Source organism: Chironomus tepperi, unplaced genomic scaffold (genome assembly GCF_022539635.2).
Source record: "Chironomus tepperi strain 1889 unplaced genomic scaffold, CSIRO-AGI_Ctep_v1 contig_409, whole genome shotgun sequence".
Lineage (NCBI taxonomy): Eukaryota > Metazoa > Arthropoda > Insecta > Diptera > Chironomidae > Chironomus > Chironomus tepperi.
In genome coordinates this window covers 386,035-401,424 of record NW_027226531.1, presented here as the reverse complement: position 1 = coordinate 401,424, position 15,390 = coordinate 386,035, and the positions used below count along the sequence as shown (strand labels likewise).

The window sequence follows — 15,390 nt, the reverse complement described above, 5'->3', positions numbered from 1 at the left end:
GTCTGGAACTGTCTGTCTGTCTGGAACTGTCTGTCTGTCTGGAACTGTCTGTCTGTCTGGAACTGTCTGTCGTCTGGAACTGTCTGTCGTCTGGAACTGTCTGTCGTCTGGAACTGTCTGTCGTCTGGAACTGTCTGTCGTCTGGAACTGTCTGTCGTCTGGAACTGTCTGTCGTCTGGAACTGTCTGTCGTCTGGAACTGTCTGTCTGTCTGGAACTGTCTGTCTGACTGTCTGAATTTATTTGAAATAAAACAAGGATTTTTTAATAAAATATTTATTAACGGCACTGAATCACTTATGATTCATGCTTTATAGAAACTTGATACAACCCAAAAAATAGTCAATAATTGTGTGCTGATCCTACAAATAGCTTTATGAGACTGTGCAATACACGTCATACTTGTAAACATCCTTCATATCTGAAATAAAATTAATTTTTAATAAATATCAATTATGTGCTCAGTGTTGGCAGGACCATTTGTGGGTTCGACTACGTGACTGTCTGTTGGACCGTCTGGATCTTAAGAGTCAAACTCTCAAAGGTCCCTACCAATTCTGCCTATGTTGCCACTTACTTGGTCGATAGTAGTCATAAAACTTGATATTTAGCGGCTTGTAGTAACTCTCAACATTTGGATCTTTTACTACTGTAATTTTCTGGGTATATCCTTTATTTTTTTCCTTGTTGCTGAAATGGAAGACCAAAGTAGTTCCATGATTTTTGTATCCAACAGCCTGAAAAAATGACAAATTTAGAATTTTCAGTTTAAAATATAATTTGGAATTCTTACTTCTCGAGCAGTCTTATAATGAGTATATCCAACTGGTAAATCAACTTCTAAGGTTAAAATGCTGTTTCCCAATTCTCTATCAGCTGGTCTAAATTCATATTTGACTTCAATTTCCAATGAGTCTGTCGATCTTCCTTTCCTAACAACTGTTTCAACTTTTGAGATTGAATTACTTACAACTGTGTCATTAATAGATTCCTGATATAGATTTATGTATCCTAGATCTTGGTCACGTGTAATCAAGTTGTCATTTAGATCGATCAGTTGATATTTAATGGATTCTGATGAGTTAACAGAAGTGCTAGCATTATTGACATAAAACACAAATGGTCTCGGTAGATAGTGTCGATATTTTGTAAAGTCATAAAGTGCTTGTAGACCCAAAACTGTATCGTATGGTGAGAAGAAGGCTCCGTCAGCATTTCGGTACTTTAACAGCCATTCAACTTGTTCTTTTGGATCTTGACTGACCAAAATTTTGGCACGAATTATGTAAGATAAAGCCTGAACGTACATTGAGTAATGCTTCAAGTATCTTCTGGAACTCTTATAGCCATGGTTGAGTTTTTTTAGGAAATGTCTTGCATTATCATGATTACCATTGAGTGCGTATAGATAAGCAGTCATACCGATAAGATGGTCACCTTTGTATACATTTGAATCTCTGTTACTTTTGTTAAGTAAAAAGTTAAGTGATTTGTTAATCTGATTTAAGTATTGCTTCCTGTATTGAGGATCTTTAGACATTGTTTCCACAATTGATGCTGTTTGAATGTATTTCCGAACTGATGGACTAATATCCTTGTGATCATCAAATGCAGCATTATATTTGAATTCTCCTGAATTATACTGTTGAAATTTAATATATTTGAGTGTATCAGAGACCAATTTTGATGCATCAAAGTATCCTGTAGTCTTGGCATCAATCAGAACTCCAGCGATGAACGACAATTTTCTAAGATTTTTATCACGATTTGACTTATCTGCCAGGTAACGTGTAAGAATATTAACAACTTCTGTTCCATTTCCATTAATTCTATTTTTTGCGTCTATTGCCTTTGGATGATCTCGATTTTCAATAAAATCGAAATAGTTGGTGATTATGACATCTGTTGCGAATTTCAAAACTATTTCTTCTTCGAGGTACATTGACTGTCGATTGCTAAAAGAAGAATTGATAAAATAACTCAATTATTGATGATTCATGTATGGGATTTCAATGTAAGGATCTACATGGCCCTGTAGATCTTGACCCTGTGACATCACCAGCTATTGATGTCTTCGGTATAAGTACAGATACAGGTATATTTGAATCACTAGTATGGTAGAATGGTACACATAATATGCCAAGTGACCAGTCAATGGTTTGGTCAAGTGTCCAATTCATGGTATAATTGTACTGTTTCAATGATACACCGGCAGTGCTCCAATAGTTCGACATAATGGTATGATGATACTGTGTTGGTGGACCAATGATATGATACAATTGATAACGTGTATCAATGATGAACTATACACTGGAGTGTCTGACCCTTGTCCATACCAGGTGTACCATTATACCACACCAGTGGTGGACCTATACACATAATGTCGGTGAAATTGTTACTAAATAAATCAGCCCCAAGAATTCCTTACTTTACAATCAACAATATTTGTATTCCTGGTTTCTTTAGAACAGCATAAGCGATAAAGGAAGTACAAAGCATTTACAACTTAATCTTAATGAAGCTTCATCCAACGATCGTTCAAAAACTACAAAAGGAACTACGGGACAATAATTATAACATTTACTTACCAAACTTCCTCCAATCCAAATAATGCTGGTCCAAGTAAATTTCCATGAACGCCTACAAATGTTGGTTTTGTGCTTATATCTCCAACCTCCTTTTCGGTCACGTTAATATAGCTGATCGGCTCATCAGCCAATCGAGTGCTGATTAATGACGTCTTTAGTTCCTTCGAGTCTTTCACATCAATTAATTTATCAGTTTCAGCTGAAACTTGACCGTTAAATGTTGCTTTTAACTTGATTTGTTCAAGACTTTTGGCACTGATGTAAAATTGACCGGATATTGATGGTCGCTGTGGTGTTAAAGTGACTTTAAATTGCAAACGTTCCTCTTTATCTGTATTAATACACTTTTGGTTCCGTTGTGCGTTGATTTCATTGCCTATGTGTAAGTATCCATCCACAGCAGTGATAATGATCCGCTTATTGTTAAGGATGGATTTAAGTTTTCAGCTATGACAGTTATTTTGTGCATCTCATTCGTTTTAATTGATGTTGTTCCAGACAGTTGTAAATCCACTTTATGCTTAATTGTTCCTTTAACTGATATTTCAGGCTGTGTCTTAACAACGGTTAAACCTTTTGTTGGATGTACTGAAATTCCCAAAATTCGCCATGTTGCTGTTATGTCTGGAAATTTAAGCTGTTTTGTGTGTGGCTCACTAGTATTGGCAGTATACTTTAATTCCGGTACCAATTCTGGATAATACTTTTGAACTGATTCAAGGCTTCTTTTATCCCTTTGTGGCTGTTTGACTGACTCATCAATGTCGTTAAAACCTGATCTGGATGATAAAGTATTTCCATTTTTTAGCGGTTCCAATATAAAGGCATTCAACTTTTCAAAATGATAATTTTCAGGCAACGGATGCTTTTCATTTAAATAATATGTAATTTCATCATAAATTGATGTTCTGGAGATTTCATTGTCTCGACTGATTAATGCTGACTTGGTATTTATAGCTATCAGGTAGACACGTGATCCTTCTTCAGTTTTTACTTGGATATCAGTTGGTGTTTCAGGCTCTGCTGTTTCAGGCGCAGTTATATCAAGCTATAAAGTAGATAAAAATATGTTAAAATTGGACATAAATTGAGGATTAACTAGATATGTCCTTTGAGATACTGAAAGTTGATTGCTTGGTCCATCAATCCTTGACCATAATGATACAATTCATTCTATAGACTATGACATATAGCTTAATCTACGATATACTTCCTTAGACAGTTCCTAACAAGCAAAGAACATGCTGTCATGGAGTTTATGATCCATGAATCCATCATGGCAGTTCCAAAATACTGCCAAACTGAGCCTTTTGTCGCCGAGGCATTAAAATCACTAAATTCATTAATATTCAGAACAGTCAATAGGGTTTGAAGGAAAGAGTCAACATTAGACATTCTCCGTGCGACTCGGTTAAGGTTGGGAAAGTATTGAGCATGCATAGCTAATTTACCGGCTCTAGGAGTCAAAGAACATGGTCTCAAGAGCTGATTAAGAGCCTTAGAATACGTCAAATACCATAATCTTATATAATAACAAGCAGAGCTCGCAGTCGACTCCAATTTTACTTGGAGTTGGGTCGATTTTTCCATAAAAAAACTCAAGTCGACTTCAAGATCTGACAACAAGCAATCAATCCAATAATCCAAGGAACTAAACTTACAGAATTATCAACAGAAAATCCAAGACTAATGGAAAATTCATCATAAACTAATGCTCCATCACTAAATCGAGAATAAAATACAAGTCCACGTGCTTCAGGCTTCATATCATTTGTTACTTTCATTTTTATCTCATATAAATCATATCCGAGTGCATCTAAAAAGGTTTCTTGCATCACGACACCATTTAATCCAAAGACAATCAAGTGAAGTTCCTCCATATTTTCCGTTGACTGAACCTTTATACGAACTTTTGATCCAACAGATGGGCTGAAATTAGAGAAAGATGAATAAGAGATTTTTTAGTTAATTTGATAATATTCTGAGCAGCACAATGCACCCGAACAGACATAGAGCACAAATGCTCAGAAAATTGAATAATATGAAGTAGAATATTGATTAATTATACTCATGGACATGCTCATTTAGGTTATTAAGGGTATTAGTTGAGGATGTTCAGAAGCAAGGACATATCCCAAAAGGGGGAGGATAGGGTATGGGTTTCAATTTGCTAGGCCTTTTTCAGGACACTACTATTCGGTATTGGCAGGCGAATGTCAGCTTTAGGTGTCATCTAACGGAGGCCATGGACCACAGTTGATTTGTACGGACAGCGAAGTAAAGAAATAAGCTTTCACGACAACAACCCAACCCTCCTTCTAAGATGCTTATGTTTCATTCATATAACTTATACTTATTATTATTGTTTCCCGAAGTATTGATCTCGACAAATTCTCGAGATGGAGACCGAGGCTACCCGTGTAGTCTCGAGAAGTCTTGGGAAGTCTCGTTCTTGGCATCGTGAACCTTTAATGGCTACGCTCCAGCTCGAAAGCTACCTCGATTCCATTGAGTGTGATTATTGCTTGCTAGGAGTCAATACTACGACTACAAGAGCGTAGTCATGTTTATTACAAACAGAAAGAGAGGGAAGAGGAAGGGTTTTTGAGAGGAGACCTAGACTGAGACCGAGACCGAGAACAAGATCGAGACTGATACCAAGACCGGTATAAAAACCGAGACCAGGATCAAGACCTAGACTTGAACAAATCCGAGAATTCCCAATTCTTCAAAATCTCGGCCTAAAACACCCTTAAAGAGAGGATAATTTGACTTCAAAGCCTCCATCCCTTACATATACCCATGGTTGACCATCTAACAGCAAGACATAAATAAGTTCTGATAACTACATACCTTTTTGTAAGGACAGAAGCCTGCATATATTCGTTAGCACCTGGAAACACCGCAACTTCTTCCGTATGCTTTGTGTCTGCAAATTCCATTAAAATTTGAATCTTTCTCGTATCATGGCCCGGTTCCAAATAGTAGACGGTTTCACCATTTTTGAGATTTGTATGGAAAATTTTCTCATTTTCTGTGTTGCTTCTCGATATGTATTTGATGGTTGTTACTAGCTGATTAAATGAATTATCTGGTTTACCATCGAGTGTCTTAACACGAGCTTTTATTGGATATTTATAGCCAGGCTTAAAGTACTTCTTTCTGATAATTTGAATTGTATTTCTGCCTTTATATCTCATGAGGATTTCCTTCTCAACAGTTGTAGTCTTTTTTGTGGATGCATGCGTGACAATTGCTTTAAATTTAAGTTTCATATCAGCCGTTGGGAATCTTATGCTTAAATCTTCCTGGATGTCAAGTGCAAAGACAGTTTTGGTTGTTTTCAAGTCTTGACTCTTAACACCCTTGTTGATCTCACTGATGGATGCATTTACGAATTTAGCATCTAAATGTATGCTTGCACTTCGTCCTGATGCCTCCTTTGTGTGCAGAATCAGATAAATTTTACGATCGACAAAGGCAACAGCATCTTGGACTTCAATGAACACTTCGTCGTCATATTGGTTTTGTTGCTGAATTTGAAATGATTTTGAGACTTTACGGTTGTCAACTTCAACAGTTATGGTCCATAAACCAGGACTAGCTGCTTGTGGAATGGTTGCAGAAGCTTCATAAACACCAAATTCGGCTAATTCTTCAAGACCATCAAGATTGATGCTAACGTTTGGTTTATCAGCTTTAGTTATGGTTGCTGTCATAGTTCCGTGACTCTGTAGTGGAATTAGCTTACGATCAAGAACAAATGCTTGAAATTTAAATAATTCTCCAGCTTTATAGATCGGCTTATCAAATTGAATGAAGATAATTGGACTTTTTGCCATGTTAATCAGATTAACTGACTGTTCTCCATGTCCATTCACTTCTACAGACAATTCAGGTTTGTTGGGAAGAGATGATGGAGTCTGGAAGAAATGAGTATTATTAATAATTGAATTCTGATGTAACACAGAGACACAGAGACAAAATACAAAGAATCAGAGGCACAGAGATACATTGCTACAGAGCCACAAAGACTGAAAGACACAACACAGAGCTACAAAGACACAGATCCACAAAGACACAGAGCTATAGAGACACAGAGTCACCGAGACATTGAGTCACTGAGCCACAGAGGCTCAGAAACACAGTACCATAGAGCCACAAAGACACAGAGGCACAGAGCCACAATACAGAGCCACAGAGCCAAGTTTCTTGATAATTTAATTAACTTACTTCAAAAGTTGCTGTATCAAATGATCTGTCGTCTAAATCTTTATAACTATTATTGTGTTGACCAATACCAATATTAATTACTGCATCACTGCTGTTGCTTGTGACAAGAAATGCTGAATAATTTGATTCAGGTAATATAAATCGGGATCCAATTACGGCTATATTTTGACTAAAATAGATAAAGAGATATAATTAATATTAATGCTATTTTAACAATTTTCTAATTAGTAATTAAAGGACGACACGTAACAGTAGCTGAGCTTGAAGTCTACTTTGAGTTTTGTATGGAGTCAAGATGACAAAAGATCACGCGGTAGGCCAAAGAACTCATGGAAAAATGCAGTTGATAGAGATAGTATCATACTTGGAATTGTAAAGCGAACTTGCAAGCGGTAGCCAACGATAGAGCCCTCTTCAGGCGTCAACTAAGGGAGACCATGGATCACAATTGATCTGTACGGCCAGCGAAGTAAGTAAGTAAATAAGTATGGATTCAAGTCGACTTTTCCATACAAAATCCGAGTCGACTTCGAATTCTAAAAAGTGGCAATGAGAGATGGCAATCCTCCATAGGGAGTCAGCTTCTATTGTCTTTGGAAGTCAGCCTTCGTTGAGGCCAGCCTTAACTGGAGACCAAACATCAAAATGACATAAAAGTGTCTTGACACATCTTAATGACAACATATGAATTATGCCACTTAAGTCTTATTTAATCTCATTAATTGACATATATGAACAGCACAATATGAACTTAAATGCATTAATATGACGACTTAGAGTCATTTTAACGATAAGATTCGAAATTGCATTGATTGCATCGTAAAGATTTATTTCGTTCCATTTTCATCCAACACATTCAGCTCAGAAAAATTAAAATGGATTAATCAAATGGAACTCCCGGAAAATCCCGGTTTATTCATCTGGTTATGGGAGAAAAAAATCACATTTAATAATATTTTTCTTTTTTTTTAAAATAATAATAAATATAAATGATTTTAACCAGAGACGTACTCAAGATGAAAATGACGGCTATGAGCTCTAATAGCTACTTGGCTCGGAACAGTAATGAAAGAATGTCGGCACAACATGCCGAAAGATAATTGCAACCAATCAGGTAGGATTATTTGGATAGAATACCAGAAGCCTCAGAAGCACTGTCCTCAAAGCTAACCAAATGTCAAGTGTCGAATATGCCAGTCAGGCTTCTGAGTCAGGCTTCCGAGTCAGGCCTCGAAATCAGCCTTGGGCTTTCCCAACTCATATTTATATGCAATTATCACATCTCAATATAAATAGACTAGATGAACAGATAAGATTAAGAACTTGACTATATTTATGCAATTGATGTTTCTCTTTAATACATCAACTAACGACAATGTTTCCATGCCATGATTCATATGTCAAAATTACAGCTGGCTATTGTTTTAATAGTTAGTGACAAACTATTATCAACGATTTTAACGATTTTAATACTATTCTTGATAACAAAACTGTTCAAGGGCCAATTTATATTTGAAAAAATAGTAATAAAAAACTGAAAGTAAAAGATTAGTGATGAGGGTGATAGAGTTGCTATGTACCGCAAAAAAAAAATCGGTTTTTTGAACCCCAAACCTTCATTCTTTCCTGTTTGTTACAATTCATTCTTGTAATGATTCATCCCTCATTATTAAAGGTATTTAAATCCGACTTTTTGGATGGCAAGAGATCGCACGTTAGGACAAAGAACTCACAGAGGGAAACTGTCGATAAAGATAGTGTCACACTCGGAATTGGTAAATGACAATCGTCAGCCAGCGATAAAGTCAGCTTCAGAAGCTGACTGATCTTTACGGCGATGTAAGTAATTAAGTAAGTAACGATCCATCCCACTAGCCAACTCCACTAATCCACATTACTAGTTCACCTCATTAGTCTACCCTTCTAGTACTTGCAAGAATCCACCTCACTAGGCAGCCCCATTAGGCAAATCCACTAGTCCACATGACTTTTCAATTCTCCAAATAATAAGTAAACATCCACTGTGATAACTTTTGATCAATTTCAACACAAATCCCAATTAAAAATTATCAAATAAAATTAATAACTTAATTCCTTACCATGAGTATTTTGTTATATTTATCACAAATATTAAAATAAAAATTGTTAATCCAAACTTCATGTTGAAAATGAAGTAAAAAAATTGTAAATTCACTCAAGGGCACACACAAAAGCTCACTCGATTAACTAATTGATGATAGAATGATGACTGACTCGTTTAATGATGTCACATTTTTATAATGATTCTCGGATTTACACTAAAACAATTTACATGCTCCCGTTACTCTCTTGATCACGTAAAATCAATTTCCCCTTATTCAATTCTCATATTTTGTGCTCAGAAGTATTTCATAATGACAAGTTTTATTGCCTTTGTTTTCTCAGAATATGATTTCACCATTATCAGCACTAAGAGTTAAAATGTCATGATTCTACTTCAATCAGCAGTTAATTAAACAGCCTTTTCGTGGTAATCTGTATGGTAATTGCTAATTAGTGTAGCGATAAGGTGTTCAAGCTTATTGGCTCAAATTTGATATTTTAACGCTAAGTGAGTCGGATAGAATCCTGAAAGCAGAGCTCTAAGTTGACTCGGATTTTGTATTGAAAATTTGACTTTATTCCTTTTAAAATCGAGTCAACTTTGAGTTATACCTGAAATTCACTAAAAACACCCTTTGCTATTCTGATTATTGATATTCAGGGTGCTGCAATAGAAAGTTTCGCGGTAATGATTGTTTAAGGTGCGCCAGACCACTGCACTCAGTAGTTCTACAGTTTGTAATGGAATCCGAACCACTCCTTTGATGACATTACTGCCTGTAGCCTTCAAAGTAAAGCTGTGAGTCGCGATCTCTACTGCATATGAATCTCCTGCTGAATGAACCGCTTGGACAGTATTTCAATAATTAGGTACTAAAATGCGAAACCATTCCACCACAAAATCATCTATAATCAATGGTGAGCAACCTTTTATCCTGCGGCATACTTTGATGGTACGCCTTTACAGAAATAGCACATGACATATGGTTCATGTAACATTTTCCAAATAATTTTGACATAGGTTGTCCAATTACTTGTTTAAACTTAAAAACCAAAAATTGCTTTCAAAAACAATTGGTTACAGGAACGCATTAGGTAGGGACGTAGGTGTTGGTGATAGAACCACCCCATCTCTGAAATTATCTTAAGACAAAACATTAAGTATTTTTTTTTACAAAATATATCATTTATTCACGGTTTATATGTATATAATTTTTTATAGAAATTGGCAATTTTAATTGTCCAATAATAAGTAATAAGAGTATCCGAATAGCACAAGTTGGTTGATCGATCCACAATCCGGCATCAGTTTGACGAAGCTATGGCTTGTCTTGAACCAAACCCAGTACCATGTCATAGTCACTCCTGTCCAACACAAGACCGGTGTGACTAGGACAAACATCGAGCTGTTCAGTGTTACTATGACTTGGTGGAAATCAATATCCGACAACATGCCCATGTCACTTCGGCCAAGACTAGACCGACGTGACTCAGACATCAACTTGGTTTTCAGCATCAAGTCAGAGCAACACCGTTCTGGGGTCTGGCGCAACTATGACTTGATTGCAATCAAATCCGACAAAATGCCAGAGTCACTAGACTAACTTGTTCCAAATCCAACATCAAGTCAGAGTCACATCTCCCTAGATCCGGATTATTGATCGATTAATCAACTTGTGCTATTCAATTATAATTAGATGACAGGCATATCGAGGCTCCCTTATCACTTCCAATTATCAAAATCTTCCTCTTCATCTTCTTCATTTATTTCTTCAATTACCTCCAAAGGAAGTCCATCAATCCATTTACTGTACTTAGCAACATCAGTAAATAACGAGTATGACTCATGTGAAGGTACAGTCGTCAATATACCACGAAGATAAAATCGTCCATCATATTTAACATAAAATCCACTTCCATAATCTACTGAATAAAATCCATCGCCACCGTCATTTCCAGCACAAAATGTTTGATCATTTAAAATGTCTATAAAGTCTACATGATTCATATTGCATTCTAGGTCATTCTGCATAGGCAATTCGAACTTTGTTGGAGTCACTTGTGGTTTATTTTGCATTGAACTATTATGTCCATAGCTTACAACAACACCAACCTCAACGGTCAATGGATCCTCAATTGTATCAATTAGACATATTGTATTGATATATTGTCCTGGAAATGCTGGGACGTCAAGCACAATAACGGCTATATTTGAATTAGGTTTAGATGATTTATAGTCATTGTGGATGTGAATTGTCCGTACTGCCACGCTACTCTTTCCAGTTTCAAATAAACGATAAATATTGTGACTTCCTAGAACGACTACTAAGTCACGAGTTAGCAGTTCTGTTTCCTTTTCGTTCTCAATTTTGTACATGCAACTTGCGGCTGTAAAATAGAAATTTTTTAGAACCTGAATCGGCGATAAATCGGCTAATTGATCCAAAATTTAGCACCAAGTCAACATGTATCTGGCACCAACTCAAAGTCAGAACTGTGGAATTTATTCATATTTACCTGTCACTACTTTTTGACTTGTAACCAAAACACCGCTGCATACAAACTGTCCAGTATCTTGTCTCACTATGGCTACGGTCCTAAGTTATAAATAGGTAAATAAAAGTCAGTTAATTTAGTGATGAACCCGAGCAGCACAATGCGGTGAAGCTGGATTTTGCCTGGGTTCGATCAATGGCTGTGGACCATATGCAGTCACATAAGACGACTAAGGAACCTAGGGTGTCTAAGACGCCTTAGACGCCTTAGACGCCCTAGGCTCCTTAGTCGTCTAAGGTGACTGCATATGGTCCACAGCCATTGATCGAACCTAGGCAAAATCCAGTTTCATACCAAAATCACTCAAACCTTTTCTATACCGTGTACCTTACCAATATCTGACATACTTACCAAGGATAACTTCCACGAATGAATTTGTCTTCGCCATCATTCTTCTTAACTTTATCATGAATTATTCCGCACTAAGGTTCATATCTGTAATTTCAAACTTGTTTTGAATATTTTACTTTAAATTAAAAATGAAATTTTGCTTACCGATTGTTATGGATGAGTTGATCAGTTGATGTACAATAAATATAATAAGGTTAAAGTTGAAGAAAAATAATAAAAATTTAATATAAATTGTATTAGATTAGAAGCCGTCGTTGTAGATAAGAATTGGCAAATTTAGTGGAACTTTTGGACTTTTTCATGAAAAAATTGTAGGAAATTAAGGAATTTTGCTTCAAAATAGGTTGGAGGAATCCTTAATATAAGGTAAGGGTAACGGAAACGTTTACCTATAAGTAGGGTGGCCATAGGATTTTCGCAAAATATCGGGACACTTTTAAAAAAAATTGGGACATTTTGAGGCTTTGTCGGGACACATCAGCAAGGTAGATAAGTTCAGAAGCAGATGTCCGCCCTACCTATAGGTCACTGTATGAACGATTAGACCCAAGGCTACCCTAATGGCACCATAAATGCTAATTTCAACTACCAAGCCATCAATAATGCACTAATCAGCCTTCAAGAGCCAACCACCAAGCCATCGAGAGAACCATCAACCTTAACAGACAAACAGCATGCTTTAATTCAACAGAATGTCCATTACAATACCTAAAAGTCTGTCTCTTTGCCTGTTAGGTCGCAAGTGATCCTCAAAGCGTAAACAAAATAGACTTGAAACTGAAAATCTTACCAATCCCATTGGTGGAGTTGTTGGATAAACTGCTTCCGGAATTGATGTTGTTGTCTCTTTTAAGGCTGCATTAGCTTTGCCTGTTCTATGATTTGCTGTCGTTATTATTTTTTGCGTTGTCGTTGCAGAGGTAGTAATTAGACGCCTTCTTGTTGTAGTTCTTATTGGACGCGTAGTAGTTGTGGTTGTAGTTGGACGCGTAGTAGTTGTTGTTGTGGTTGGACGCGTAGTAGTTGTTGTGGTAGTTGGACGCGTAGTAGTTGTGGTTGTGGTTGTGGTTGTTGTTGTTGTTTTTCTTGTTGGTGTGACTAAACAAGACATAATCTTATTATTTTATTGCAAATACTCAAATCAGAGCTCGAAGTCGACTCGAATTGTATTTTTCGGTCTAGATCTCGGTCTTGGTCTCGGTCTATGTCTCGGTCTAGGTCTCGGTCTAGATCTCGGTCTAGGTCTCGGTCTAGGTCACTGTCTAGGTGTCGGTTTAGGTCTCGGTCTAGATCTCGGTCTTGGTCTCGGTCTATGTCTCGGTCTAGGTCTCGGTCTAGGTCTCGGTCTAGGTCTCGGTCTAGGTCTCGGTCTAGGTCTCGGTCTAGGTCTCGGTCTAGGTCTCGGTCTAGGTCTCGGTCTAGGTCTCGGTTTAGGTCTCGGTTTAGGTCTCGGTCTAGGTCTCGGTCTAGGTCTCGGTCTAGATCTCGGTCTAGGTCTCGGTCTAGGTCACTGTCTAGGTGTCGGTTTAGGTCTCGGTTTAGGTCTCGGTCTAGGTCTCGGTTTAGGTCTCGGTTTAGGTCTCGGTCTAGGTCTCGGTTTAGGTCTCGGTTTAGGTCTCGGTTTAGGTCTCGGTCTAGGTGTCGGTCTAGGTCTCGGTCTAGGTCTCGGTCTAGGTCTCGGTCTAGGTCTCGGTCTAGGTCTCGGTCTAGGTCTCGGTCTAGGTCTCGGTCTAGGTCTCGGTCTAGGTCTCGGTTTAGGTCTCGGTTTAGGTCTCGGTTTAGGTCTCGGTCTAGGTCTCGGTCTAGGTCTCGGTCTAGGTCTCGGTCTAGGTCTCGGTCTAGGTCTCGGTCTAGGTCTCGGTCTAGGTCTCGGTCTAGGTCTCGGTCTAGGTCTCGGTCTAGGTCTCGGTCTAGGTCTCGGTCTAGGTGTCGGTCTAGGTGTCGGTCTAGGTGTCGGTCTAGGTGTCGGTCTAGGTGTCGGTCTAGGTGTCGGTCTAGGTCTAGGTCTTGGTCTAGGTCTCGGAATTAGTAATCAACTTAAAATAATTGTTATAACTTACTTGGTTTATGATATCTGTAGCATCGTTGTAAACTTATATCCAACATATCATCTCTAGCATTAGTTTTGCCTGAAAAGCAATGATTACCAACCATATGTATCATGGCAATTGATGATTCACCAATAAATTTCGGATCAATTGAATTAACATTATTTTCAGTCAAAAATAATGCCTGAAGTTTACCACGATAACCAAATGATGATGCATGTATCTCACGTATTGAATTATGATTTAGTTCCAACATTGTTAAATTTTGTAAATCTTCAAAGACATTTTCAGGCAAATATTGAATTCCATTGTTGTTTAATGTTAATTTGATGACATTTCTAAGCTTCTTAAACCATTCAGGCTTAAGTTCGTCAAGTTCATTATCATCCAGATTCAATTGTTGGAGTTTGGTAAGTGCCTGAAAGACTCTATCCGGTAATTCATTGAGTTTATTGTGTTTAAGATTTAAAATTTGTAAATTTTCAAGTGTCTCAAATGCATCCTCGGGTATTGTCGTGATTTTATTGTAGCTGAACTCAAAATCAATAAGTTCGACATTTTCAGACAGCAATGAGTCCGGATATAGACGAATGTCATTGGATGTAAACTCCAATTTCTTTAAATTTGGACATTGTTGCATCGAATCGTCATCAAGTTCCTTAATTTTAAGCTTTTTAATAATCATGCCTTCAAGATTTTTAAATTTATCACATATAAATGACGTAAATGTGTACAGCTTTGCATGCTTTGGCATTATTTTGATGAATTTGACATCATTGTCTGTTTTACCATCAATATGATCAGTATCGATGCTTTCAAATGTTTCAAATTCACTCCAATCGTCGATATCAACCTCACATGTATAATGTGTATAGTTATAGATGTACGCGCGTGTTGTTTTGACATCAAATTTACACGATTGTGATGAAATTTGACTTAATTTCAGCATAAATCCACAGAAAAATATCAAAATTTTGACATTCATTTTTTATGATTTTTTTTTTATTCAATTTTAAATCATTTTTGGCACTTAAAACAATTTCACAATGATTTCTTGAGCTATTTATTGGAATGAAGTTTGCTGAGATTAAGTTGTACATGTAATAATTTATAATCTAATTGCGATTCTCTTAAAATTTTTGAGAATCTAGACTATGAGCTAACAAAAAAGGGGAATTTTATAAAAATCTACTTTCTGGGATTTTTTTTTAAACGAATTTTTAAAGCTAGAATGAATTTTATTAAGTCAGTTTGTATGGCTGACTTGATAAGGCATGCTTACTTACTTCCTGGGCTTGGGAGGCACGAGGGCAAATTGCCGCGCGTAGGGAATGTCTAAAGACAGCTCTATCCTTCGATATTTTCAGCCAGTTTGGGATATTAAGGACTCAAGTGTACTTTCTAACACATCCAATCCAGGAATTTTTCCGTCTTCCTTGCGATCTAAGATGCAAGCTCTAAGATCTTGCATGAATTCCATGATATTCCATTTATTAATCGTTGTTTGTCATAGCTTCTGTCACCAGCGGTGTT

At 37.0% G+C, this 15,390-nt stretch overlaps 3 protein-coding genes across 3 annotated transcripts; all 3 read right to left on the bottom strand.

The window, feature by feature from the left end:
* Window positions 1-242: 242 nt before the first annotated feature.
* LOC139096957 (murinoglobulin-1-like) lies at window positions 243-2,942 on the bottom strand. Its single transcript, XM_070648715.1, has 4 exons — window positions 2,588-2,942; window positions 793-1,954; window positions 577-736; window positions 243-420 (listed from the first exon to the last, which is right to left on the bottom strand). The coding sequence occupies exons 2-4, from the start codon at window positions 1,939-1,941 to the stop codon at window positions 374-376; spliced, it is 1,356 nt and encodes a 451-aa protein (XP_070504816.1). The 5' UTR covers window positions 1,942-1,954; window positions 2,588-2,942; the 3' UTR covers window positions 243-373.
* Window positions 2,942-9,073, bottom strand: LOC139096953 (thioester-containing protein 1 allele S3-like). The gene is made up of 5 exons (XM_070648712.1): window positions 8,920-9,073; window positions 6,821-6,989; window positions 5,441-6,510; window positions 4,249-4,516; window positions 2,942-3,635 (listed from the first exon to the last, which is right to left on the bottom strand). The coding sequence occupies exons 1-5, from the start codon at window positions 8,979-8,981 to the stop codon at window positions 2,964-2,966; spliced, it is 2,241 nt and encodes a 746-aa protein (XP_070504813.1). The 5' UTR covers window positions 8,982-9,073; the 3' UTR covers window positions 2,942-2,963.
* Window positions 9,074-10,315: 1,242 nt separating this feature from the next.
* Window positions 10,316-14,914, bottom strand: LOC139096954 (uncharacterized). Its single transcript, XM_070648713.1, has 5 exons — window positions 13,870-14,914; window positions 12,600-12,907; window positions 11,810-11,880; window positions 11,420-11,499; window positions 10,316-11,290 (listed from the first exon to the last, which is right to left on the bottom strand). The coding sequence occupies exons 1-5, from the start codon at window positions 14,840-14,842 to the stop codon at window positions 10,626-10,628; spliced, it is 2,097 nt and encodes a 698-aa protein (XP_070504814.1). The 5' UTR covers window positions 14,843-14,914; the 3' UTR covers window positions 10,316-10,625.
* Window positions 14,915-15,390: the final 476 nt, after the last annotated feature.

Coding starts and splice junctions, on each gene's coding strand:
- LOC139096954 (XM_070648713.1), bottom strand. CDS start 14,842: ATGAATGTCAAAATTTTGATATTTTTCTGTGGATTTATGCTGAAATTA. Junction 11,500..11,809: donor ATTCGTGGAAGTTATCCTTG/GTAAGTATGTCA, acceptor TTTATAACTTAG/GACCGTAGCCATAGTGAGAC. Junction 11,291..11,419: donor AAGTCAAAAAGTAGTGACAG/GTAAATATGAAT, acceptor TCTATTTTACAG/CCGCAAGTTGCATGTACAAA.
- LOC139096957 (XM_070648715.1), bottom strand. CDS start 1,941: ATGTACCTCGAAGAAGAAATAGTTTTGAAATTCGCAACAGATGTCATA. Junction 737..792: donor ATTATAAGACTGCTCGAGAA/GTAAGAATTCCA, acceptor TCATTTTTTCAG/GCTGTTGGATACAAAAATCA. Junction 421..576: donor TTATGACTACTATCGACCAA/GTAAGTGGCAAC, acceptor ATTTTATTTCAG/ATATGAAGGATGTTTACAAG.
- LOC139096953 (XM_070648712.1), bottom strand. CDS start 8,981: ATGAAGTTTGGATTAACAATTTTTATTTTAATATTTGTGATAAATATA. Junction 4,517..5,440: donor GCTTCTGTCCTTACAAAAAG/GTATGTAGTTAT, acceptor CTCTAATTTCAG/CCCATCTGTTGGATCAAAAG. Junction 3,636..4,248: donor GATTTTCTGTTGATAATTCT/GTAAGTTTAGTT, acceptor TCTACTTTATAG/CTTGATATAACTGCGCCTGA.